The 27,308-nt window shown below is 33.3% G+C and overlaps 1 protein-coding gene across 1 annotated transcript; it reads right to left on the reverse strand.

Moving 5' to 3' along the window:
* Positions 1-1,441: 1,441 nt before the first annotated feature.
* On the reverse strand, positions 1,442-26,804 carry LOC149774576 (uncharacterized). The gene is made up of 2 exons (XM_089945082.1): positions 25,960-26,804; positions 1,442-6,626 (listed from the first exon to the last, which is right to left on the reverse strand). The coding sequence occupies exons 1-2, from the start codon at positions 26,414-26,416 to the stop codon at positions 6,064-6,066; spliced, it is 1,020 nt and encodes a 339-aa protein (XP_089801208.1). The 5' UTR covers positions 26,417-26,804; the 3' UTR covers positions 1,442-6,063.
* Between the last annotated feature and the right edge of the window lie 504 nt (positions 26,805-27,308).

Consider the following 27,308-nt stretch of genomic DNA (forward strand, 5'->3'; position numbering starts at 1 on the left):
CGACGTAATGTTGGACAAGCAATCAAATAAAGCAAGAATATTTTCTCAAGGCAGGCAAAAAAAACCACCGATGTTGTATATGTTACTCAGCGATATACACAAATATCTAAGGTGATCAGAGATAACTGCAATACTTTAGCTGTGTTTAATTGAGTCGATACACATACTCTGCGAAATGTTCATCAGACTTGGTGTAGTGGGAATATGGACATGATTATGTTCAAAAACTTCTTTTCAAAAGCACAATCTGCTTCACACTGATTTATCACGATAAATGTACGTGATCCTCGATCACGATATCGTATAGGTGTTTATAAAATCTTTGGTTGAGAGACTGATATAATAATGATTTAATTACTCACACATTTAGAACCAGAGAGGGTGCGACCACAAATAAGTGTCACGGTGGGTAAACAAAACACACGTACAAATTTAAAAAAACACAACACGAACAACAAAGATAGAGTAAACAAAATGCTATCCCAATTAGAGAAACTCTAGGTAAGTTAGAGGATTCGGTTTAACGTTATTGACCTTTTTTTGTTTTCGTTTTAGTAGAAAGCTTTAGTTTTCAAAAAAGGATCTTCCAGCAAGTGGTCTGTTCACCCTCTCTGCTACTCCTATTTTCCTAGGTCCTTTACACCAAGCCATTGCAGAAATAAACTTTTGATGAGCACATACGTGTATCTAGAGGATATTTTTTGTAATTTCTGAGGATGGGATACTTACGACAGGTTAGACCGTTTTAAGGAAGGTTTTACTCCTCTACCAAATGACATTCTTCTACTAATCCAACCGTACAGCCACCCATCCCTACCCATCCATACAGCCATCGACCCATTCATTACCAAGCTTTGACATACCTCGTAGGATATACGGACATAAATTTGCAAAATGCTGAAAGTTAACAAATACACCCAGAACCATTTTTTTAAAAATAAATTCACTGAGACTTCCTCGTGATAAAATTTGCATACTGTGCGAGTTAACTTAGACATTTGCCCCGATGTAATAAATCACTGCCATGGCAAATGTGCATGACACAGCCAATAATGTTTTAAAGGTGCTGTTAAAACCAGATTCCAGTGTTTTAAATTTCTACAAAATCTCTTATAAAGTATTTCTTATTTAAAATCTTTTATATTTCTCTTTCATATAAATTTTTCAAGAAATAACGGGTTTAAACCATAATCGTCATGTACACGCACACACACACACACACACACACACACACACACACACACACACAAACGAGCGTTATACAACATTACAACATTTATTCAAACCGTGCAACTTCAAAAAAGGGGATGGATGGGTACAGGATGTGACCATAAGTTTGCAATTCATTTGAGTGCATATTAGTAAAAATAAATTCCATCTTGTTTTATCTTACAATTCATTTGTAATTATATATATAAGCAATGAGAAATAAATCAAAAGGTTATGATAAATTGAATTTTATTATGTCAAATACACATATACAAAATTTGTTGAATAACTCTTTAATTTTATACAGCAATATTTACATAGCAAAATATATTTAATATTGTCCATATCATTCCAAGATAATATTCATTAAAAACAATTAAGAACTGTTTAACTTAGAAAAACACGTATCACTTATAATGAACATACTTTTTACGTTCATATAAGACTACAAAATGACTGATAATATATGATAAGAACATAAAAAAGTAGTTCATATTGAACTGAGCTACAAGTTTCGTAATATTTTATTCGTTTGTCTGACCAATAATGCTAATGACGTCTTAGTGGACAGGGCAGTGGTAATTGCATTTTGTCAAGCATATGAAGAGAATGCAGTGAAATGAATTGTGCTATAATAGGTAAAATTAAACTCTTTCAAATTAAAGTATAAGTATTTGTGTGTGTGAATGTTTGTTACCTTTGATAAGTGTATGACACGTTAGTGTCCTCGAGACCTTTATTGTCAAGAGATTGGTATATGTTGGGTATATATGTGATAATTTATTGTCAAGAGATTGGTATATGAACATGGTTATTCCTTAAATGCGTCTGGAATGTCAGTTAAATTTTCGGAAAAAGGCATTACTTGTAAAATATTACAAAGGAGATTTGACTCACACGGCATCAAAAAGTAATGTGATAATATTTTACTGAGAACAGGAAACCAATGACTTGTGAAAATCAATCATTCTCAGATAAAACTTTTTGATTATTTCTATTTTTATATAGAATGTATTATGCTTTACTAATAGCCCATGTTAATTCATATGAATTTGAGCTTTAAATTTCAGATATTAGTATATGTTAAACGATAAGGTAAAAAAAATTACACGCACTTCCAATGGAGTTGTTCTTACACTGCTATTACTATTTTTACTTTGTTTTTGTTTATTTTCTTTTATTTCCGCTCACAGCTCCCTATTGTTTTGAATTCTTTCTCAGTCCATACCTGTTTGACTGTACGTCCGCTTATTTGTCTGTCAGATTTTTAGGCACATATTGTATTATCTAGACTAGTCCCTCCCCCCGCCCCCGTGTGGACAATAGTTTGACTCCGTAGGCTCCAGTTTGAACTATCAAAAATGTGTGTGTATTTGTATGTGATTTATGTTTTAATCGTATAAAACATATGATTTTATATCCTAAAGCAGTAATTTACAGGTTTGGTAAGGCAAATGAAACATCAGTCATGACCACGGACACATCTTGGCTAATTCTAGGTTGGGATTCAAACCCGCATCCTTTCAGAGTTCCGCATGATGATTACTGAGCCACTGTAGCTCCTGCCTCCAATAGTGCACCATATAGTGAGCGCATTGGCTATGTTGTACAACCCGTAAACCACGCTGGGCACATTGTAGAACCCATACTCTGCATTGGGCATATTCTACAACCCATACTCTGCATTGGGCATATTGTACAACCCATAATCCGCATTGGGCATATTGTACAACCCATAATCCGCATTGGGCATGTTGTACAACCCGTAAACCGCGTTGTGCACATTATACAACCCATAATCCGCATTAAGCATATTGTACAACCCATTATCTGCATTTGGCATATTGTACAACTCGTAATCAGCATTGGGTATATTGTACAAACCATAAGCCTAGATGGGCATATTGTACAAGCCGTAAGCCGCATTAGATCAGTCATTTTTAGTAGCAGTAGTAGTTGTTGTTGTTGTTGTTCTTGGCATAGTATAATCATGCCGTTCTTTCAAAATGTTGCTGAGATAAATATCTGAAGATTAAAGAAAATAAACTGGTGACAACTGAAAACTCTTAGAATAAATATAATCAGGCGATTGTTCGTATGATTCACACAAAAGTTCTCGATTTATAAAATGGACGTAATACGTACATTCTATAGCGTTCAACATACAGATCCACTGTGTTTTCCTTAAAATCAAGGATTGGGTAAATAAATAATTAAAAATACAAAACTGAATTCAAGTCTCCCATGCTTGCAAATTATGTTTTCATACAGCTTGATATCAGGCAAGTTAGAAATGGGAATATAAACTGAGTAATTAAAAAATACGTTTAATTTTTCCCATTCGAAATACAGAATGTATTTTAACAAATGGATAAACAATGAAGATGTAAGTTATGCTACCGCCGTTTAAACAATATGTAATCGATTTTGCAAGCTTCAGGACTTCATAAATCCAGAAAATATCAAGTACAATTCTTACATACAGATTAATAAACAACTAGATGAGCACGATGTGCGTGCTTGCCTGTGTGTGTCTGTATGTAAATACGTACGCAAGAATTCAGATTTATGTAACTAAGGTGGGTTTATATGTAGCAAAGGTGATAGAGGTCAATCCTTTATGGTAAAAGTGGAATAAGTATACATAAAATCAAAGAAGAAATATGTGGTATGAAGGTCAGCTGGAACTAGCAAATGCCCGTTATATTACATATAAATCTAACCGTACTGTTTCGTATTCGCAAACGAGTAGTAATAACCTGGATAGTGGATCAAGTGAAACACTGTATATAATCGCCATTTTAATATCACTTTACATCTTACTGTTTTCATTCAACAACAGTCAATGCAACTTTTTATACGGTTTCATAAAGTTTACAGTTTACCCTTTCATAATTAACCAAATATGAACTTTGCCAAATAGATCTGTGACAACTTACATTCAGAAAAGGACCTATTTATTCACTGGAAAATCTTCTTAGTTTGGTCAACCTAAAAAGGGTAGTAATTGTTGTCTTATGTCATCTTCGGTACAAACATAGTAAAACTGTATTCCTAAATTGAAGAGTGGCTATCTGGAAAGAAGCGTATTGCTTTGTTATGTTTCATTATGTGACCTATTACTTCGCAAAGTTACATGTATCATACTGTTGTGTCTTTAAATCTTGATTATTGCACATCCAATGTTTTACAATAAAAAAGTTGCAAGTTCGAAAATGTACTGAATTACATTAATTAGTTTGACGACAAATATACAATATTGTGGTTTCCCTATCAGTTTATTGCCAGGACTCGGTCCATATAAATAAATGTGCAAACTTATGAATATAAGAACTGAGATAAGGATGAGTGTACACACAAACAGACAAACAATGGGTATACTTGACTACGTGCATAATTACGGGTTGCACATTATGAATAGACCACTTGTGAAAAGCTATGAATAATTTTAGAGCACGGATGAAAACATTCGATGTACTCCGACTTTATAAAAAGAAGTATTGTTCAAAATTGTCAGTTGTATTTATTTTCGAACTTTTTTTTAAAAAAGCTAATAAAATCGGGAAGATAAATGTTATATTGCTTTTTATAATACATATAACCCGAAAAACAATAAATTAAAATGAACCTTGTTTGAGAAAAATCATATGTGTGATTGAAGTTGTTTGGGCATTAGCGACGAATACTGAGTAAATCACCGCTTCAAATGAGATGATACTGACGTCTGTTTCTTAAAACAGAATAACAGTTGTAGTAAGATTGTGAATAATAATGTGGAATCTAATATTAACCTAGCATTCGATTTTTGCGTATTTGAGGGCGTTAGAACGTTTTGATCAAATTAATAAATTTAAAAAGTGCAAAATCATTTCAGATAGTCAAATGAAATAATTAATTTAATAATTAATTCACTTGGAATTCAGACAGGAAATTTCCCCGCAATTATTGACCAATTAAAATGTTCTTATTAAAACATTGTAATACTTCTTCCCTTTGCATGTTATATGCATTTGAAATAAATATTCTTATTAAAATATTGTAATACTTCTTCCCATTGTATGTTATATGCATTTTAAATAAATATTCTTATTAAAATATTGTAATACTTTTTCCATCTGTATGCTATATGTGTTTGAAATAAATGTTTAAGATTATTTCTATATGCCTCTAGGAATGACATAGAACTTGCCATGGCATTTTATTGTCTGCTAAATAAGGCACATTCTCCTGGATTATTGCTGATATCTGATGAGAGACTACCGTACGGTACCACTTGTGTCTACGTTGAGTTTATGCAAACTAAATGTCGAAAGACCTATCAGCAGACATACAATCAATTTACCCAAAATAAAAACGTACCAATATTGAATTAAGAGTATATTTTCATGTCTGCATCTGACAAACTTTTCCCTGACTATACATCATTGCCACTTTTAAAATTTTGGTTATAATTCCACATGTTGTTCAACATTTCTTTTGCTTCAGCATTTCGGCAGTATTTGAAGACTGCAACAAATAACAAAGCACTGTCACAATTTCATGTTTAACATTGTAGATGTACTTCCTTTGGAAAATTTAATTTCTAGTCCAAACTGTTTTGTCTCGTGGTTTTCGTCACTGGAGCTATTTTTTTCCTCGATGTCTTCGCTCCTTAACCCATAATCTAAAAATACATCCTTTGTTTGTTGAGTTCTCATTCGTTAGCCGAGTTCGGACTTGACACGTAAAACTTTTCCATCCTTTATATACCTCATCTTCTGTCGTAGATCAACGAAACGAGTAGTAGTACTCGTGAACTCTCGTGGTTATCAGCTGAAACCGTCCGTAGAATAAATATTTGCCGCAAAGAACTCCTTACCATGTCCTTAAAGGACCCTGACACATTTGTTGTTGTACGTAACCCCCGGTGCCACCTTGAGGAATTTGATTCATTGAGGAAAGATTATTAACACTGTTATATGTCGGGGCAGAGTACGCAAAAGGGTTTACATTACAAGGAGCTGAGTAAGCGGGATTAATATTTCCACCCATACACGGCCGTCCATCCTTAACAAGCACCGGTACGTTGACGTGCCTTGGCCGTGGGGGAAGCTGCAACGACGATAGTTCTTGCAAATTTCTGTCCTGGCGTTGACGTTTGTACTTGTATCTTTTGTTCTGAAACCATATTTTTACTTGGGTAGGCGTTAGTTTCAGCATCTGAGCTAACTGTTCTCTCTCTGGTGCGGATAAATATCTTTGTTGAGCGAACCTTCTATCCAACTCGTAAACTTGCGCTTGTGAAAACAACACCCTAGGTTTTCTTCTTTGCTTTTGTTTAATTAATTGACTATCACCACTGCCTTCTTTTTTCCCTGATGTATCGTTACGTTCTCCCTCAGATGTGCTCTCCTCCTTTATTGTGCATTGTTGTTTATCTGAAAATGTAAAGGGGAAACGAGTGATGGAGATTGTCAGTAAAGCGTACATCATCAATACTTTGCTCCTCTGTCTGTATGTCTCTCTCTCTCTCTCTCTCTCTCTCTCTCTCTCTCTCTCTATATATATATATATATATATATATATATATATATATATATATATATATATAGATATAGATATATATACATGTATGTATATATATATATATATATATATATATATATATATATATATATATATATATATATATATATATATATATATATTTGTGTGTGTGTGTGTGTGTGTGTGTGTGTGTGTGTGTGTGTCGGAATTGACAACTAAAAAAGTAGATGTAGTGAAGATATCCTGAAAAAAAAAAATGAACACGATAATTTTGAGAGCTTTACGAATGAATTTAGTGGCTTAAACAAAACAAAACTCTTGTGCATGATTTATCGCAAATAACAACTTAAAATGTATGTTAATTTGTGTGACGTGTACCATACTGTTCAGTACTATGATACAAAATCTGAGTTTGAAACCATTTTCCATCACTTTACCATTTTATTATTTCTTCCAAAATGTAAAACAGGAATACGTGCTAACGTCTTGGAAGCTCTGTTTAAAGGGAGGATTGTTTTGCAGTAGACCCTTTGGGAAATGTACCATTGGCCTATTAAATACAACTCTTTCCAATTAGTGGGGAAACCTTTGATCCTGGTCCGCCCACTTAGAATGAAATGTAAGTCGGCCGGCGCTTCTTAATGACAAGTCAATTGGTGTCATGAGTCCCGTATAAATTAACTCACAAATGCTGTTCTTTGTTCTCTCTTCATATCAAAAAAAAAAAAAAAAAAAAACCTTGCAAGAATTGAGAGGAACTTGTAATAAGTTTAGATAAGAAAATATTCTCCTTCGAAAACTACTGAAGTTTTCTTCCTTAGGCTTTTGATTTCTAGTTTAATACTAAACTTAATTCTGTTTTGTACTTTATTCGTATGATCTAATGAAGAAAGCAATTCAAAGCTGTTAAGTAGACAATGAAAAGATACAATTCAAGATTAAAGACATTCATAGATTTAGCTGAGTTCAAGAGGCAATGGAAATAATACTACAACGCTGAATTACTGATAATACACACCACAACTCAATTGATCATTTCTAATTCTAAAGTGCTTCCTAAACATCGATACAAATAGAAAGAAATTAACACCTCGATCTTCAATTTCCAGCTATATCTCCAAGAAAGTCAATATTTAATTTCGTCATTGACCTTATAGTAACAAGGTTAAAAAATTTAGGGGCAGTTAAAAATATTTTCTTTGAAAACATTTGATACATTTTCTTAATATATTTTCATGAAGTAAGAGGTACAATTAAGCTAATGTGACTAATACACTTTTTTTTATAAAAAAAGGTTATAAATTTTTTAGGGTCTTCTTAAATGTCCACTGACACAGAAGCTCTTTTTCTTCAGAAATAACTTGAAAGAAATATTTATTTTGATATGTTAGTAGTAGTAGTAGTAGCAGTTGTAGCAGTAATAGTAGTAGTAGTAGCAGTTGTAGCAGTAGTAGTAGTAGTAGTGGTAGTAATGACAGCACGGTGATATGGTTCTTTTTGTGGAATATTTCCATGTTCTGTAGTAATATTGGACATATATAATATGAATAGTAAATTCACTCAATCACTTTCATAATGAATGTAAATATGTACTAATTAAAAGAATATGATTTACGAAAAACTAAACGTTTGTAGTTCTATTATCTGATACTTATATGTTATAACGAAATCATAGTTAAATGTTATAGATTTATATATATATATATATATATATATATATATATATATATATATATATATATATATATATATATATATATATATATATATATATATATACCGGACATGTCGACTTTTGCTTTCACCCAAAAATGTACAGAACTCTCTACATATTTTCCAAATATTGCCTGAATGAATCCGATTTGTACATATTGAACAAAGAGCTTGCAACACAATCAAATAAAGTGAATATGAATTTTACCTGCATATTAAGATAAATGTTCAAACGCAAAAAAGAAAATTCTGAATTTAATGAAACTCATCGGTAAGACGCTTGTCAAGCTTAACAATAGCTTTGTCTTTTTGGGGCTTTCCGGGTTTGTTTTGTCTTTTGTGAACTTTCCGGTTTTTGTTTTGTAACTTTATTTTGACGATACATGCTATCAGATAGCATCCGGGAGTTATTTTGAAAGAGACTGTAAACGATTTTAAACAGTATCATTCAGGACGACAATATATGTCCGACATATACAGTGTAACACTTATGGAACGCTAATGCAATATCGGGAAATCTATCGTTCGATGCAACAAATAATGAAGTAAATAAATAAGACTAACATTTATCATTTAGTTTACGCGTGTACGAAAAACGTCATTATCAACCTTCCTATGCGGAAAGAAAATTTCTCAATCTTTAAAAGACATTCTATCCGTATAATCTAAGCATAAAATCATAAACTATAATAAAAACCCTTTCAAAGAGTAAGACCCGTCAATGCAGTTTAATCGTGCGCTTTTTTTACTCAGTGACCCCCTGGTGATTCCCTTGCCTCGGAAATATCATTACAACGGTAAGCATTCCGCTCCGTGTGGCAAACCCTTCTCTCGGCCACGGCGTTACGGCACAGCGCGTTTCTTATGGGGCGTTACCAGAACTACAAGGAGTTTGAATATCCGAGATATAATTTTATTGGCTTATATTAGATATAGAAGTAAGCGTTAAACACGTGTTCTCAGTTGCTCACGTACAAACATGATCGTAGTAATGAACTTGATTGACCTTAGTGGGGTAATTTTGACGGCACAGAGTACACATTTAGGTTTTTCAATACTAACAGCCACGATGCTGTGAATTGTGCCACTTTATAAATAGTATATATATATATATATATATATATATATATATATATATATATATATATATATATATATATATATATATATATATGTGTGTGTGTGTGTGTGTGTGTGTGTGTGTGTGTGACGTGATTTGGATTTTTAACGTAGCTTTAACAATTTTTCAGTCATATCGCTACGATGTCTGCAATGTGGCAGTTTATAGTGATGACTAGCATTGTGGCACCATGCCACAGACATGTAGCATGTTCCCACCCAGTCACATTATTATGACACCAGGTCAACCAGTCCTAACACTAACCTCTTATTGCTAAACGCCCATATAAACAGTACTCATTCAAGATGCAGTATGCCTCATTCCTAGAACTTAGTGCATAAAGACATCTCCAGAGTACTCATTCAAGCTGCAACATAAATCATTCCTAGAACTTAGTGTAAATACATCTCCAAGGTACTCATTCAAGACGCAATATGAACTTAGTGTAAAGACATCACCACAGTACTCATTCATGACGCAGTGTGAATCATTCCTAGAACTTAGTGTAAAGACAGCTACAAATTGCCCATTCAATACGCAACATAAATCATTCCTAGAACTAATAGTAAAGACATCTCCATAGTACTCATTCAAGGTGCAGTATGAATCATTCCTCGAACCTAGTGTAAAGACATCTCCATAGTGCTCATTCAAGACGCAGCATAAATCATTCCTATAACTTAGTGTAAAGATATCTCCATAGTACTCATTCAAGATGCAATATGAATCTTTCCTAGAACTCCGTGTGAAGACAGTTCCACATTACTAATTCAAGACGGAATATGAATCATTCCTAGAACTTAGCGTTAAGACGTCTCCACAGTGCTCATTCAAGACGGAACATAAATCATTCATAGGACTAAAACATCTCCAAAATACTCATTCAAGATGCAATATGAATCATTCCTAGAACTTTGTGTAAAAATATCTCCAAAGTACTCATTCAAGATGCAATATGAATCATTCCTAGCACTTAGTGTAAAAACATCTACAAAGTGCTCATTCAAGACGCAGTATGAATCATTCCTAGAAATTAGCGTAAAGACAACTCCACACTGCTCATTCAATGCGCAACATAAATCATTCCTAGAACTTAGTGCAAAGACAGTTCCCAATTGCTCATTGAAGATACAACATAAATCATTCATAGAACTTAGTGTAAAGACATCTCCACAGTACTCATTCAGGACGCAGTATGAATCATTCCTAGAACTTAGTATAAAGACAGCTCCCCATTACTCATTCAAGATACAACATAAATCATTCCTAGAAATTAGTATAAAGGCATCTCTAATGTACTCATTCAAGATGTAATAGGAATCATTCCTAGAAACTGGTGTAAAGAGATCTCCACAGTACTCATTCAAGATGCAGCATGAATTATTCCTAGACATCAGTGAGAAAACAGCTCCACAGAACTCATTCAAGTTTCAATATGAATCATTCCTAGAACTTAGTGTAAAGACATCTCCACAGTACTCTTTCAAGACGAGGTATGAATTGCTCATAGAACTTTGTGTAAACACAGCTCTACATTGCTCATTCAAGGTGCAACATAAATGATTCATAAACCTTAGTGTAAAGATTCTTCACAGTACTCATTCAAGATGCAATATGATTCATTCCTAGAACTTAGTGTGAAGACATCTCCACAGTATTCATTCAAGATGCAATATGAATCATTCCTAGAACTTAGTGTAAAGACAGCTCCAAATTGCTCATTCAAGGCGCAACATATATCATTTCTAGAGCTTAGTTTAAATACATTTTCACAGTACTCTTTCAAGATGCAATACGACTCATTCCTAGAACTCAGCGTGAAGACAGCTCCACATTACTTATTCAGGACACAATAAGAATCATTCCTAGAACTTAGTGAAGACATCTCCACAGTACTCATTCAAGATGCAGTATGAATCATTCCTATACCTCAGTGAGAAGACAGCTCCACAGTACTCATTCAAGACGCAATACGAATAATTCCTAGAGCTTAGTGTAAAGACAGCTCCACGCTGCTCATTCAAGGCGCAACATAAATCGTTCCTAGAACTTAGTGTAAAGACATATCCACAGTACTCATTCAGGACGCAATATGAATCATTCCTAGAACTTAGTGTAAAGACATATCCCCATTACTCATTCAAGATACAACATAAATCATTCCTAGAACTTAGTGTAAAGACAGTTTTGATTTGAATCATATGATTTTGATTTTCATGAAGTCTTAAATGTACTAAAATGGTAAAATATAGAAAAACAGCATTTAATAAAACGCACACACACACACACACACACACACACACACACATATATATATATATATATATATATATATATATATATATATATATATATATATATATATATATATATATATATATATATATATATATATATGTGTGTGTGTGTGTGTGTGAGAGAGAGAGAGTGTGTGTGTGTGTGTGTAGTCTTTGTCGAAATTAATTAAACAACAAAGCGATTAAATAAACCCCAAAAGGGAGCATGTTGCATGATTGAATGTCTAATGGAAGTATTCTCTGGAACATTTCAGATGTCTGACCTCGTTGGTTCGAGCTTCCATGACAAAATGGCTATTGTATGATTGAAATTCAAGACAACTAGTCGCGACATTTACAATTTTCAAGTCCGTTGTATGAACGGAACTTCTGTATCATTTTATCATTAAAGATCAAGACAACGAGTCGCGACATTTACAATTTTAGTCTGTTTTATCACGGAACTTCTGTATCATTTTATCACTGAAGATCAAGACAGTAAGGAGAGTTATCTAAATTTTATAAAAATCCAAAGGCACAGTCATGTAACATTTTGTAAATTCAGCGGTTTCTTTTGCATTATTTGTTTGCCTTTTTTGTACGATTGCTTAAAACAAAGACTCAGTGAGATTCGATTGCGCTAATGCTAATTAAAACTAACCTTGCTCTGTTTACTATCACTTTAATTTTACATTGAAATGATTTACAATAAGAATGAAATAAGTTGTGTTTAGCAGACTGGTTACGTAAATAATTGAACAGTTTTCGACGAGTTAGATACATTTTAGATGACTTGAGCAAAATGTAAGATTCCATCTGACATATGGCAAAATTCTCTGACGTTTTGTTCATTTTACCGCCAAGAACTTTTATTGCGAGCATGTTTAATATTTTTATAGTGAACCAGTCTACTATCCGTGTACTACAACTAATTCCTATTGGCTTGAAGAAAGTCGCCACAACCACGCCTTTTGAGCCCGGAGTCAACCTCGTTTCAAGTTGTAATCAAAAGCATTTTTCCACTGAGTTCTAACAAAAAACTTACAACTGAAAATTGAAATAGCAGATTTGTTGCTTCATACCCTGATAGTTTCATACTTTTCATTACTTTTGCGAATTTCATAATAATGAAAATAATAAAAATAAAAATAATTTTTAAAACCCCCCACTAGAACAGATGCTTCCGGAATTGTACTGATGATGTCGATGGTGTATCAAAAGATGCCACAGCTCTGTATTGGGAACAGTCTCTAGATAAAACTGAATTTTTAACATCCTCAGCCTTTTCCGTCGATGGTTTAAAACAAATCGGGTATGCTCGCCTTTCATCGGAAACAGACGAGGATCTATATCGAATTCATTTAGCATTTTATCAATAATGTTGTATAAAAATACTTAATGTTTCCTCTTAATAGTCTTTATCACTGAGGCGGGTTCGGACAAACCAGGAGTACTATGTACATAAGCATTGTCTTTTAAATAGTGAAAGAAGACGATCGTGGAACTTCAGTGAAACAATTGAAACAATGGGTAAATTTTAAAGCGAATTCATCCTCCTTTATATTATATTATATTATATTATATTATATTATATTATATTATATTATATTATATTATATTATATTATATTATATTATATGTTATGTTATGTTATGTTATGTTATGTTATGTTATGTTATGTTATGTTATGTTGTATAAAGGCTTCAATAAAATAAAATAAAATAAAAATAGTGTATCTGATCACACAAAAGACTCAATTACTACCGTTTTATAGACTTTGTAAACCAATATCAATTTTAAAATAAACTTGGAAATCAAACAATAGGTTTAATCTCAATGACCAAATATAAAAGAATTTGTAGAATTCATGATAGCTGATCCTTCCGTACATTTCTGCATAACAACAGACCTGCGTAAGAATATCAAGGCTAGTAACACCGTATTTGCTGTACTTGTTTTAAGGATCAATATTGTGTTTTCATGACCTTACATCGCATCCATAAAATTGTATTATTTACATAAAAGGTATCTATGTTCTGAAGGCATACGTTCTTCAGATTCCGTGAATAAAGACTAATAAAAACCAGTGTTCCACTGAATGTGTGGTGCTAATATATTCACGATATCAAGTAACTGACATGCAGTAACACTACATTGTAATAATTGCCTAGTACGATAGAGTCCTCACTACCATATAATTTTCATAAATAAATAGAATGTTTGTAATAAAATGACCGTGGAAATGTATTTGAGATATGTATAAAAAGATGAAAGTTTATTTTGCCTTTTAGTCATAGTAATGTCTTGGTCTATTGTTTCACATGTGTATGTTTAGATCTGACATTCTATCTTTATCTAGCACACCGTATCTGTTTATTCTGAAAAAAATATTTCATTTTTTTCCAATGAATAATTATTTTAAAAAATTAATATGTTCATAACTTGAGAAGAAAACATAATATAGTGTGTCGTGTTTTTAAACTTACATTGACATATTGTAAAAAGTCTCCTACATTACTTCTAATTTGTATTTAAAAAGTGATACTGAAAATATACATGTGAAACAATAATGACTGAGATCGGAATTCGTGAAGGAAAAACAAGTTTGCCATCATCATCATCATCACTATATTTCCCTACTAGCTGATGAAAATACTGACTGATGTTGAAAGCAAACCCACTGCCAATTAGTAACAATAGTAGCGGTACTAGTAGCCGTAGAAAGCAGTAGAATTAGCGGTAGTAGTAGCAGCAGCAAGCAATAGAAGCAGTACAATTATCACGTAGTAGCAGCAAGTAGTATTAGTAACAGTAAGCAGTAGTAGTAACAGTAGTAGCAAGTAGTAGTTATAACAGCAATCGCAGGTTGTTGTTGTTGTTGTTGTTGTAGGGTTTTCGCCATTTTTCAGCATACAATAGGCTATGCATGGCGAACAGTATTAATGGTGGAGGAAGAACCCGGGAAAACCCCGGAAAGAACCACCGACCCACGAGAAGCTACTGGCAAGCTTTCTCACATACCCACATTGGCCGAATCGGAGACTCGAACCCACGCAGACAGGTGAGATGGCAATGATCCGTAACGGAGAGCGCTTTAGACCACTCGGACACTCGGGGCCCCGCAATCATAGGTAGTGATAGTCGCCGTTAGCAGTAGAATTATTATTATTATTAGTAGTAGTAGTTGTACTAGTAGTAGTACTAGCAGCAAGCAGCAAGCTGGAGCATTAGTAGTAGTTGTGGTAAGCAGTGGTAGTAGTAATAGTACTAGCAAACAGTAGTAGTATCAGGTAGTAGTAGTAGTAGTGGTAGTAGCAGTGGTAGTTGTAGTAGTAGTAGTCAGCAGAATTAGTAACAGCAAGCAGTAGTAGTAGCAAGCTAGAGTAGTAGTAGTGGTGAGCAGTGGCAGTAGTAGTACTAGTGGCAGCAAACAGTAGTAGTAGTGGTGGTAGTAGCAGTAGTAGCCAGCAGTAGTAGCAGTAGCAAGCAGTGGTTGTAATAGTAGTAGCAAATAGATGAAGCAGTAGTAGCAGTAAACATTAGTAGTAACATATCAATAAGTCGAAGAGTGGTAGTAGCAAGCAGTAGAAGTAGTGGTAGTAGCAAGAAATAGAAGTAGTGGTAGTAGCAAGAAATAGAAGTAGTGGTAGTAGCAAGCAGTAGAAATAATGCTATTAGTAACAAGCAATGGAAGTAGTGGTAGTAGCAAGAAATAGAAGTAGTGGTAGTAGCAAGCAGTAGAAATAATGCTATTAGTAATAAGCAATGGAAGTAGTGGTAGTAGCAAGAAATAGAAGTAGTGGTAGTAGCAAGCAATAGATGTAGTGGTAGTAGCAAGAAATAGAAGTAGTGGTAGTAGCAAGCAATAGAAGTAGTGGTAGTAGCAAGCAGTAGAAATAATGCTAGTAGTATTAAGCAATGGAAGTAGTGGTAGTAGCAAGAAATAGAAGTAGTGGTAGTAGCAAGAAATAGAAGTAGTGGTAGTAGCAAGCAATAGAAGTAGTGGTAGTAGCAAGCAATAGAAGTAGTGGTAGTAGCAAGAAATAGAAGTAGTGGTAGTAGTAACAAGCAGCAGAATTAGTGGCAGTAGCAAGCAGTAGAAATAGCGGTAGTAGCAAGTAGTATAAATAGTGGTAGTAGTAATCATTAGTGGTAGTGGTAGTAGCAATCTATAAAAGTAGTGGTAGTAGCAATCAGTAAAAGTAGTGGTAGTAGTAACAAGCAGCAGAATTAGTGGCAGTAGCAAGCAGTAGAAATAGCGGTAGTAGCAAGTAGTATAAATAGTGGTAGTAGTAATCATTAGTGGTAGTGGTAGTAGCAATCAGTAAAAGTAGTGGTAGTAGCAATCAGTAAAAGTAGTGGTAGTAGCAAGCAGTAGGATTAGTAGTCCTAAGGTTTAACGGAAAGTCACTAAGGACATAGAAGTGGTGCCGGAAGGCCACGTCTATTTTTGGGGGTGGGTGGGTGGGGGAAATTCTTCCATTTTACAACAGTTTCAAACACCAAAGACATTTTGACAAGCAATTTCAGGAACAGATTCAGGAATACGAAGGAAATGGTGACTTCAACAATGTAAATTTTGAGCAAGAAAAACAACCCACATTAACACCAAGTGTAATACAAAAATCGTGTCATTAAGAAAATTACGGATTTGTGATCAGTGTCATGTTATTTATTTTTATTTTTTTATTTTTTAAAGCTCTGAAGCGTATGACATATTATTGTTCTCAGACGGAAAAAAGTTTATTCAAATACAAGATAAAAGTCAATAAAAGCATTCTTAAATTATAATTATGTCAGTTTCAAATCCAATTAACTTTATCGCTCTCAGATTACTGACATATGAGGGGAAACAAAAAAAAAAATGCACTAAAACTTCGATAACACAAATTTAAAAATGTCACATTGGTATTACTCTAATGACCTCCCACTAACCTTACGCATAACATTTATTTGGAACCTAGAAAACTAGAACTAACCAAAAACACACGACGAAAATATTTGTGCCCGTCGCATTTCAAATTTTCTATGTTCTACTGCACTCAGAATTTACAGCTATTTACATGGGAATGAACTTTTTACATATATGTTAGTATTTGTGTTTCTACATTACTTGATCTGGGTTTCTTTGTATGTTTCAATATCGTAGGATATTTGTTCATAACGTGGACAGGTAAAATATACACTGGAGTTATCGATACGGCGGTTGCGACATGCTTTAGTCAAGCGCCATAGGTGGCAAAATTCAGGATATGATTCATAAATAACACACAGAAGATTAATCAACCATTGAATAAATTGAAAATGAAGAAACTTTAATCTGCTGCATAATAATCAAGGCATTGAGTCAACTTCAAAGAAAAACCAAGAATTGTTGAAAATCGCGACGAAAATAGTCTTTACTGTTATCTCGAAAAAATAAGACTAGTAAGTATCAACCAGCCCGATAACATCTAGGAAAATATTGAATGCAGTTATATCGGGGGCAATTTCTCCAACAAGGATAAACTTCATGTTCCAACGTAATTTGCTGGGTAATTAAGCTGCTGCGATATACGACCGACCGCGGAGAAAAACGGCGGAGATACAATCGCTGAGACGCAGCTGATCAAAATCTGTTGAACACGTTTTCCTGTTATGCTCGCCTATTTCCTCTCTGTTCCGGCGATTAAGAGTTTTAGCCAGCGACTCGAATAGTATGTCCTGCGTTCGGTGAATTTTGAAATATAATAACACCATCGCGCCACTGGGACATCGCGCAACGCCCTTCAATTAATGCTGGATATAAATGAGATAAGTTTATCATCTCTCCCCAAGCCGATTTAATGTTTCCGTCTCAACTTCCGTGTTCTTTGAACTGCTTATAGTCTTAAATGTTGTGTACATAGGGTATAAATGTCACAGACCCACAAACAAACGAACACACATACACAGATGTTGCATGTTTAAGTTTGTAAACGGATTGAGAGTATTAAATGAAGAGTCAGACCATATGATAATGTTGACAGAATGACCATTGTCTCTCCATATAAATATATATATATATATATATATATATATATATATATATATATATATATATATATATATATATATATATATATATATATGGAACTTTCTTTTGTTGAGTAAAGACTATTGTGAGATTTATACATCCTCCTCTGTGCATGATACGTTTTAGTTAACTCCATCCTCTCTCTCTCTCTCTCCGTAATCAAAGGGGCCATAGGATCACATGACACTAAAATCAAACTGAAGAGAAATGGAACAAAGGACTAATATGTTGTAAGGATGCACAGCTATTATGAGCGAAAGAGAATTAATATTTAATGAGTTTACAATATTTGTTTCAAATAAAGTTTGAACATCTGGAAGCAATATTTTGATTTGATAAATTACTCTAATGCCACGCTTAACAGGACTTTATAAATTTAACTCACTCCCCGCAGTACATATACAGTAAAGTGTACAGTTCACTAAATGAAACTTCATATAAAGGAAGAAATGATAACGCTGTCTTACTTTGCCTCTCGTTTTTTTATTTTTGTCTGTACGTACGAAAGGGGCTTGCTTAAAATGAGTCAGCAATACATGATACATAGCAAACATGAGAGAGGGAGAGAGAGAGAAAGAGAGAGATAGGCAGAGACAGGGAGGAGAGAGAGAGAGAGAGAGAGAGAGAGATATTGGGAGGAGAGAGAGAGGAGTTGTGTCTCGTTTGTAAACAATTCTCACTGTAGTCCTGAGTACCCCAATTTAAATGAAACAAGCTCTTTGTTTATTGTTTCCCGTTTCGTTTGATATTATCTTTCCAAGAGGACTACCATGTCTCAGGCATGAATCTGTCAGATAAGCAAAACATTGTACTTAAACTCTTACAATATTTAATTTATCCTTGATTAAATACTTATTAAAGTTATTGGCGCTACATTCACATTTATTATAATAGTACATGTAATGACTTACCACTGCAAAGAGAGATTTGTTTTATGTTGTCTTCGATGATATATCTGTCTTAAATTGAATTAAAGTTTGTATATTGACTGAAGGAATATTATTTTAATTGCAAATTAATTAATGAAAGGAATGGAAAATGTCAATCACATTAGACAATCCCTGTCTGGATAAGGCATCTAATACTTTTAATGAACGAGTCCTCATGTGCTGAATATGATATTTTTTATTCATGTCATTGTAGATCGTCTTCATATGTTTAGCAGACGAGGAACATTTTGCAGAGATTTGAAAAGCACTTACAATTGACGCTGTTAAAATGAATCCAATAGGGGCCGGTAGAATTATTTCGTTAATAAAAGAACTAAACATTCCACATATTGATACGTGGTGATTTGGATATAAAACTGTTACGCGCAATATCAGAAAGTTTGCTTTATCCAAATTTATTACAAACAGGTTGTATCCAGGGTTCCACTTAATACATGCGTACTAATTGACACGATGCAATATAACACTTTTTTCAGGCCTATGCTTCTTATAAAATTGATTTTTTTTTCTCCATAAATACGGACCACATTTCTTCTTGGCAATCTTTGAATATCCGATTTTACTTGAAAACTTTGCATGATAAAGAAAGCCATTATTTTCAAGAAAGAAACTTTCACCATTGCCTCTAAATGTAAACTTTATATGTACCTGTTCATGTATAACATGCACGCGTAACTTGTTTTGTATGTATGTATGTATGTATGTATGTATGTATGTATGTATGTATGTATGCATGCATGCATGCATGCATGTATGTGTGTGTGTGTGTGTATGTATGTATGTATGTATGTATGTATGTATGTATGTATGTATGAATGCATGTATGTATGTATGTATGTATGTATGTATGTATGTATGTATGTATGTATGTATGTATTTGTGTATGTATTTGTGCATGTATATACGTACGTACGTATATATGTATGTATACATGAGGTGTAGGAAGGTAGGTTGTGTGTGAGGGGTAGGAAGGTAGGTTGGAATAGGGCCTAACAGTACATCCCCATAATCCTGGCTATATAGTAAGTTTTTACGTATCAAAAGAGAAAAGTCATAAAAAGCAAAGACAAAGGCAAAATGGTGTGAAAAATCCTTAAAAACATAAAGTTAGATTTCTAGTGCTCATCTAGTCGCCTCCTCCTACAACACGCGGTGGTGCGCATAACGCGTAATCTGCGTCTCTTAACCCCCGCAAAGGGGGTATGTTTATACTAACTGCAATTTAAATATCATTATATTAGCAGTCTTTTTATAACAGTGTATATAATAACAAATACGCTGAATTATTTTATGATCAATATTTTATTGTTTATTTCATGTCTTTAAACTTTACTAAAGCTTTGAGAAAAGACTTGTAATACTTATTGTCAGTCAGAGATGATATACAACTGATACTAAAATTAGGTCTTGAATAGAGTGATTTTTTTTAGCTTTCTGCCAATAAAAATTTGTTAACAAGCATGTTACCATTGGGGCTGGGATTTCGATGAAAGATTTGTTGTAGGAACTCAATTAATAATAATAATAATAATAATAATAATAATAATAATAATAATTATTATTATTATTATTATTATTATTATTATTATTATTATTATTATTATTATCATTGTTGGTGTTGTTGTTGTCATTGTTATTATTATTATTATTATTATTATTATTCACCAGTAATATACTAATTGTATCACTCAACCTAACTGATAAAATTAAGTGGGGTTAATTGTTGTCCTCACCACATAAGTATGACATTACAATTAGTGCAGTACTGAAATGGTATATGTTTCCAATATCAGTTGAATGTATTTACCCTTTGATGTTAATGAACCGAACATAAGTATTTTAACGCTTTTGAAACGTTAAATTGAATATATTACATATAAGCGAATTCAAGTGTAAATTATGAAACGAGATGGCTCTTTATTGAGTACAGTTGAGAAAGGCTGAAATAATTCAACAAGTTGCACTGTATACATTTCATTTGAAATGAGCACATTTGCATTCGTCATACGAAGTTCATATTAGTTTATTGATCTAATCTGTATATATGTAATAAATACGATACGAAGTTCATATTAGTTTATTGATCTAATCTGTATATATATGTGATACATGTCATACGAAGTTCATATTAGTGTATTGATCTAATCTGCATATATGTAATAAATGTCATACGAAGTTCATATTAGTTTATTGATCTAATCTGCATATATGTAATAAATGTCATACGAAGTTCATATTAGTTCATTCTGTATATGTAATAAATAGCTTAATGATCAGCTTAGTAAGTTTTCACTGAGACGGCAGAACTAATATCCAACATCCATCATGAGGGATAAAAACTGTACGATTACATATATTGAGTACCCAAGTTGAAATGACAAAAGACATCAACAACAATAACAACAGCAATAACAACAAGAATACCAATAGCAAAACGTATTCCAAGCTAAGCCACCAATTGTCAAGAACTAGTACCAATAATAATATTATAGCTGGAATTGTTGAAATATGTACGATCCTCTTGAAAAAAATTTCTAATATCGCGTGTCAGAATACTGTCGATACAACCTTTTTGGTACCGTGCGAAAAGAAAGCGGATGCTGCTGCTTATGGTTTGAATTTCAAAAGGTATGAATCCTTCCAAACCTGTTTTTAGAAAATGTTATTCAAACCAAAAGAATATTCTAACGAATTCCAAAGAAAGTTTAGTTTAAATCCTTATTATAAAAACACCATAAAATGAATAATAATAATAATACATTATCTGAAAAAGAAAGAAAAAAAACACGATCGGGTTAAAATATACTATCTTGTAAAACAAATCCGACGTTGTGAAGGTCTCCAGAGATCTTAGACTGGTTTTCGCAAATTCCATTGACAGCGTAGGCATACACTAAATACCTGGAGCATGAGTAAGTCTGGACTTCATTGCTTTCTAAATATTTGAATATTCGTGTGAAATGAATAACTTTAGCAAAAAAAGAGAGTTATCCCAATGCACAGATCTCATACGTCCATATCAAACATAATGCACAAATCTCCTAAGTCCATACCTAGCTCGAGACACATATCTCACAAGTTTATACCTAATACGGATCTCATCAATCCATACCTAATGTATACTTCTCATAAGTCCAGACCTAAAGCACCCTTCACGTAAGTCCATATCTATTACAAATGATCTAACAAGTTCATACCTAATGCATAGATCTGACAACTCCATACCTAATGCATAAATCTCACAAGTCCATACCTAATACACATAGTTCACACGTTCGCACCTATTGTAAGGGGTTGATTTGAAATAATGCGTCATATTACATGCCTTATGTTTACATATGAAAAATATTTAACATTCTATCGTCGAACATATTGTCAGTAATCTCATGTAGGAATTTCTGACATGTTTGGACCCCCAGCAGAGAGTAGAATTGAGTTGAAAGGCACCAGTACAGATACCAAGCTTAATATCTTGTTTATCGCTTGATATCTTAACAGTGGGTTTGGGGTTCAAAAGACAAAGTTTATGAATTTGTTTTGAGAGAATGAGCGAAAGATGGAGGTTGCGTTGTGGGATCAGGCAAATGGATGGAATTGTATTACACACGATCACAAAGAAGACTTTAACCTCGATCAGTACGAATGTCACTTGTTGTGTGTTTGTGTATGTACACCTGTTTGTTTTATTTCTGTGTGGTGATATACATTAGTACATTTTGATTCTCTCTCTCTCTCTGATGTTTTAATTATTCAAAGATAAGAGCTAATTTGTTTTCTCTATCAAGCTGAACAGTTTCTTCGTGAGTTCCACCCCATTATTCCCTTTTAGTTACCTATTGTTTGTAAAATATGGTTATGAAAATGCATTAGTCTGTTTTAAATATAGATACATTTGAGTGTAAATAGTTATTAATTAGCACAATTTATGTCTTATAAGATCAATGTCATACTTGGATTTTTAAATGCATTGCTTAATTACCCATTATAAGCATGCAGAAATTTGCTGAACATAAGAAATGGTTTCTACGCAAATACCGACGGAAATAAGAAAATGAGAAAATGATCGCAATGAACTTTGGACTATTTTCCGAACTGTCTCCATTTTATTGTTTATGTGAATACGTTTTGATATATATTCTTATTTAAGTTATTTTCCTGTTTGTTTGCTTGCATCGAATTCATATTAATAAATATAACATAATGAGACAAATTTATTGTTGTATCACAATTGTTATTTTGACGAAGTATGGAAAAACGTATGTCCTAAATATACAAATTAAATTCAGATGTTTTAATAGGCTTTCAAAATTAAATTAATTGTTTCATAGGTCAAAACGATGCTGCAAACACTTGTCCATATATTGCATATCTTTTAGTTTGAGACTGTTTTTTTCTTCTCATTTTAGTAATATTATTTTCCCATGTCCTGACCGCAGGAAAAAAAAGATATAAAGCTGATCACAAAAAAAGCAATCCCACTGGTTACGGATGAGTCCAGACGTACGCATAAGTATTTCTGAACAAATAGTTGTCTTTTTAATTTTGTGTTGATCCGCGTTTATTTCTTTGCTTGTTTATAATTACGCTTATATAAAATGTAGATTATGCATCATAAATTATTTCATTTATTTTTTCTATTATTTTGAACATTGTGTATCATGCTTTAGAGTGAGATCTATCTTTCGAAATAAAAAACGAAAAAATATAAGGAATTTTCGTCCATATACTTGTTACAAGAAAAAGCTGCTGTTTGGTCGGAGAAATTTGGGAAAGTGATAGCCCTGTTCTGTCGCATGGACTTCAGAACAAAACAAAAAAACACACACACACACACAAAAAAAAAACACGGGGCATACCGGCGAGTGATCGTAATGGGGGGCAACTGAGTGCCCGTGGTCCATTTGATCTCATCTAAAGGGGTCTTGTCTTTGGATACACATTGTTTCCCATCATAAAATCACTTTGATAAGCTCCAACATTTAATATGACTAGAAGCAGACCCGATCAAGCTGGGAGAGAGGTTCTCAGCAACCTTGCGATGGATATAGTAGAATCAGAGTGTATTAAAATAAGCCTTAAAAAGAATCCATGATATTTCAGTTAAGACTCTACCGGATTTAATAAGGGAACATGCGTCAGTATGAATTTTCGTGTAGGTCGTATTCTATTTAAACACAGCACGACAACTTAATCTTTCTCTTAACCTTGTAATACTTCTCACATAATAAACATTTTTTTGTGTTTGCCTTTTTACGTAGCTCACATTGAAGTTATAACTGATAAATATAGAAATATTACGTAGCCAGCCGACACCGAACATTAAATGTTGTTGATTTATCAACTATTTTGTTGGCAATGAATATACTAAATCCTGATAATACACTTAAAGTATATTGAAATGTTACGAGGATTATACAGAATATTTACTTAATGACAAATATTTTAGAATAAATAAATAAATAATGATAATGTTTTAATTTTAATCTAAAGCATTTCACATACTGGTTATAAATGCATGGTTGTATTAGTAATTTCGATTATCTACTTGTCGTGACTTTATTAGTTGAGGTTTTTACAACTCTTCCGTTAACAGAAGTTATTTATTCTCCTTTAACAAGGGTAATTTTACCTACTTCAACAAAAATCTTTCCAAATCCTGTAACAAAAATCATTTCACCTAAGTTAACAAAAGTTATTTCTAATCCTCTTACAAAAGTCAGTCCACCTCCTTTAACAAAAGTCATTCATCCTCCGTTAACACAAGGCCAATCTAGATTGATTGTATGAAATAAACACTCAACTACAGTTTCTTTTTTCTTTTTCTTAATTTTAAATGAACATTAACATAGAATATTATTGGAAAGTGTATATGGTGATTGGTGTCATTTTGTTTTTCTCTCTGCACAATATCAGAAACGTTTTTAGCGTTCCAATAAATGTCTTTCTTCTACATTTGCTTTAACATAATCTTTTACATCTTATGCACGTTGAACATGTTTAAGTGATTTGGAAAAGTTTTTTAAAAAACCCAGGGCTATTACAAGAAAACAATATGTATCATTAAACTTAGATTGAATGATACGGTTGTGCATTATGGGATATTTAGCAGACATACATGTTTGCTCTGTTAAGTTTCTGATGTTCTTGACTGGTGTGATTTAAATATTTTGTATATTTCTTTATTTTACAATCAGCGACGATTTTCATCTGAGCTGGTTACTACGTGAATTATACAAACAGAAATGAAAATTATTTTCAACTGATATTCAATCGTATTACTATGTTTTACCATTTGATCAAATCTCATTTTTTACAGGTGATTCAGTACTACTTAGTTACAGATTTTGTCCTTTCGAGAATGAATGAAAATCAAAGATGAAATCGTTTCTCTTATTGCCCACTTATTCTTACATGAAACCACAAATAAAACTTGTATCACTAGGCGATATTAAAATATCTATCCTTTGTTTATACAAAATTTATTTCAAGAAATGAAAAAAAGAAAAGTTAATAAACGAAATCCCGTGCCAAACACCACAAACATTGCCATGCAGAAAACCATCAATAACGGAGGTTTTGTTTATCCCCGAGATGCAGATGTTCAAACCGGCGCGAGCTTACCGGAATCGTAGTCATGTCTGATTCATCTCCTCAGCGATATGGAAGAATGCACCGTCCATTAAATCTCCAAATTATAATCAATGTTAATGCACGAACTCTGATAAGTTAGGCCTGTATGCTCAGATGTGTAAACTCTACAGCTTTTGTAATACGATACAATAAACACTGATCCTCGCCTGATTGAAAAATGTCTTTCCCTATCTCCTTTTAAGTTTCTATGGTTTTGGCTATTTGATATGGATAATGTTCAATGTCAAGAAAAATATCACGTTAATTTTATAAATATAAACAGCAGCATAAGTAGAGAAGTGTTCTGATCAAGTATTTTGAAAACCCTCCCATTTCATCTTCAAGAGTGAAGTGGATGCTGGTATACTTTTAAGAGTCTCTCCCAGGATTTGTTTACTTCGAAACATCCCAATCTCCTAGATCAATTGATATAGATAGAGTATCCCTACTCTAGGGCCACTCCAACCACTTTGTACTTACGTTTCTCGATGAGATCCTCGTTCTGCTCGTTGCCAACGGGCTGCGACATGGGGCCCGTGTCAATGGATCCTGAGGATATAGGCGGTGACTCCTCTGAGACAGACCCGGGGGTGGGGACGCCGCTCGTATCATATTCCTGTTTGGGACTCATAGAATCGGTATGCATGACAGGAAGATGCATGGAGGACACAGAAGGACTGCAAGACAGGTTGGTGTAGGTCGGCTGGATGGATGACATTGTAGAATTACTGCTGTAGAGACAGGAAGAATTGTTGATACTGTTCATCAAGGGGGACATTTGCTCCCCCATTCTTTGGTTATCAAAAGGAAAATTGGCATAATTTGGGCTTGAATAGTCCAGTCCATAATGTGAAGATACCCCCGCCTGATCACTCCAATTGATCCCTAAGATATCCTTCACAGAGAAGGGCGTCGAAAACGCATGGTTTGCATACATTCTCAAATTCTCAACTTGAGAGTCTTTCAGAGCTATTGTGATTATAACTTTGTGGATTTGTGAAAGTGGATGCCACTTGAAAACTTAGCAACACCGTCTTATGTTGAGCATATAAATCGTGAGAAGTGATTTTAAGAGGGCTGGCTGATGGAAGTACTGTAAGATGAGCACCAATACGGACTCGCGGTCAGACCAAATCGTTCCGGCATTGCAGCAACAGCAGCCAATGAGATGCTTCCATTCAGAGCGCTGTATACTTCTGTCGAGGACTCGGTATTAAGATTGCTGCTATGTTTCATGTCCGATGATGAGGCTTTTTGTGATAAGTCCACTTATAAGACACGCAGAAATAAGACCCAAAGATTCTGACACGATAGGGGTCGGGTTAAATATCTGCAATCATCAGAGATTAAACCTTATTAGCTACATTTACATGACAATTATTCCACTTGCAAAGATTTACTTGCTATTCAATAGTTTACCATTTGTTACTTAAATTCCCTTTGCTTATTATTTCTGTATCGCTTTCTGTGGAATGTAAGAAATACACAGAGACAGACAGACAGACAGACACACACACACACACACACACATATATATATATATATATATATATATATATATATATATATATATATATATATATATATATATATATATATATATATATATATACATACACACACCCATATATATATATATATACATACACACACCCATATATATATATATATATATATATACACACCCATATATATATATATATATATATATATATATATATATATATATATATATATATATATATATATATATATATATATATATATATATATATATATATATATATATATATATATATATATATACATACATACATACATACATACAT

The sequence above is a fragment of the Sinohyriopsis cumingii genome, unplaced genomic scaffold (assembly GCF_028554795.1).
Source record: "Sinohyriopsis cumingii isolate HCF-2022 unplaced genomic scaffold, ASM2855479v2 utg000198l, whole genome shotgun sequence".
NCBI classification, from domain to species: Eukaryota; Metazoa; Mollusca; class Bivalvia; order Unionida; family Unionidae; genus Sinohyriopsis; species Sinohyriopsis cumingii.

Bases quoted from the DNA above. Each gene is read 5' to 3' on its own strand.
- LOC149774576 (XM_089945082.1), bottom strand. From the start codon at position 26,416: ATGTATGCAAACCATGCGTTTTCGACGCCCTTCTCTGTGAAGGATATC. The intron at 6,627-25,959 runs GTAAGTACAAAG...TTACATTTTCAG, and splicing joins CGAGGATCTCATCGAGAAAC to ATAAACAACAATGCACAATA.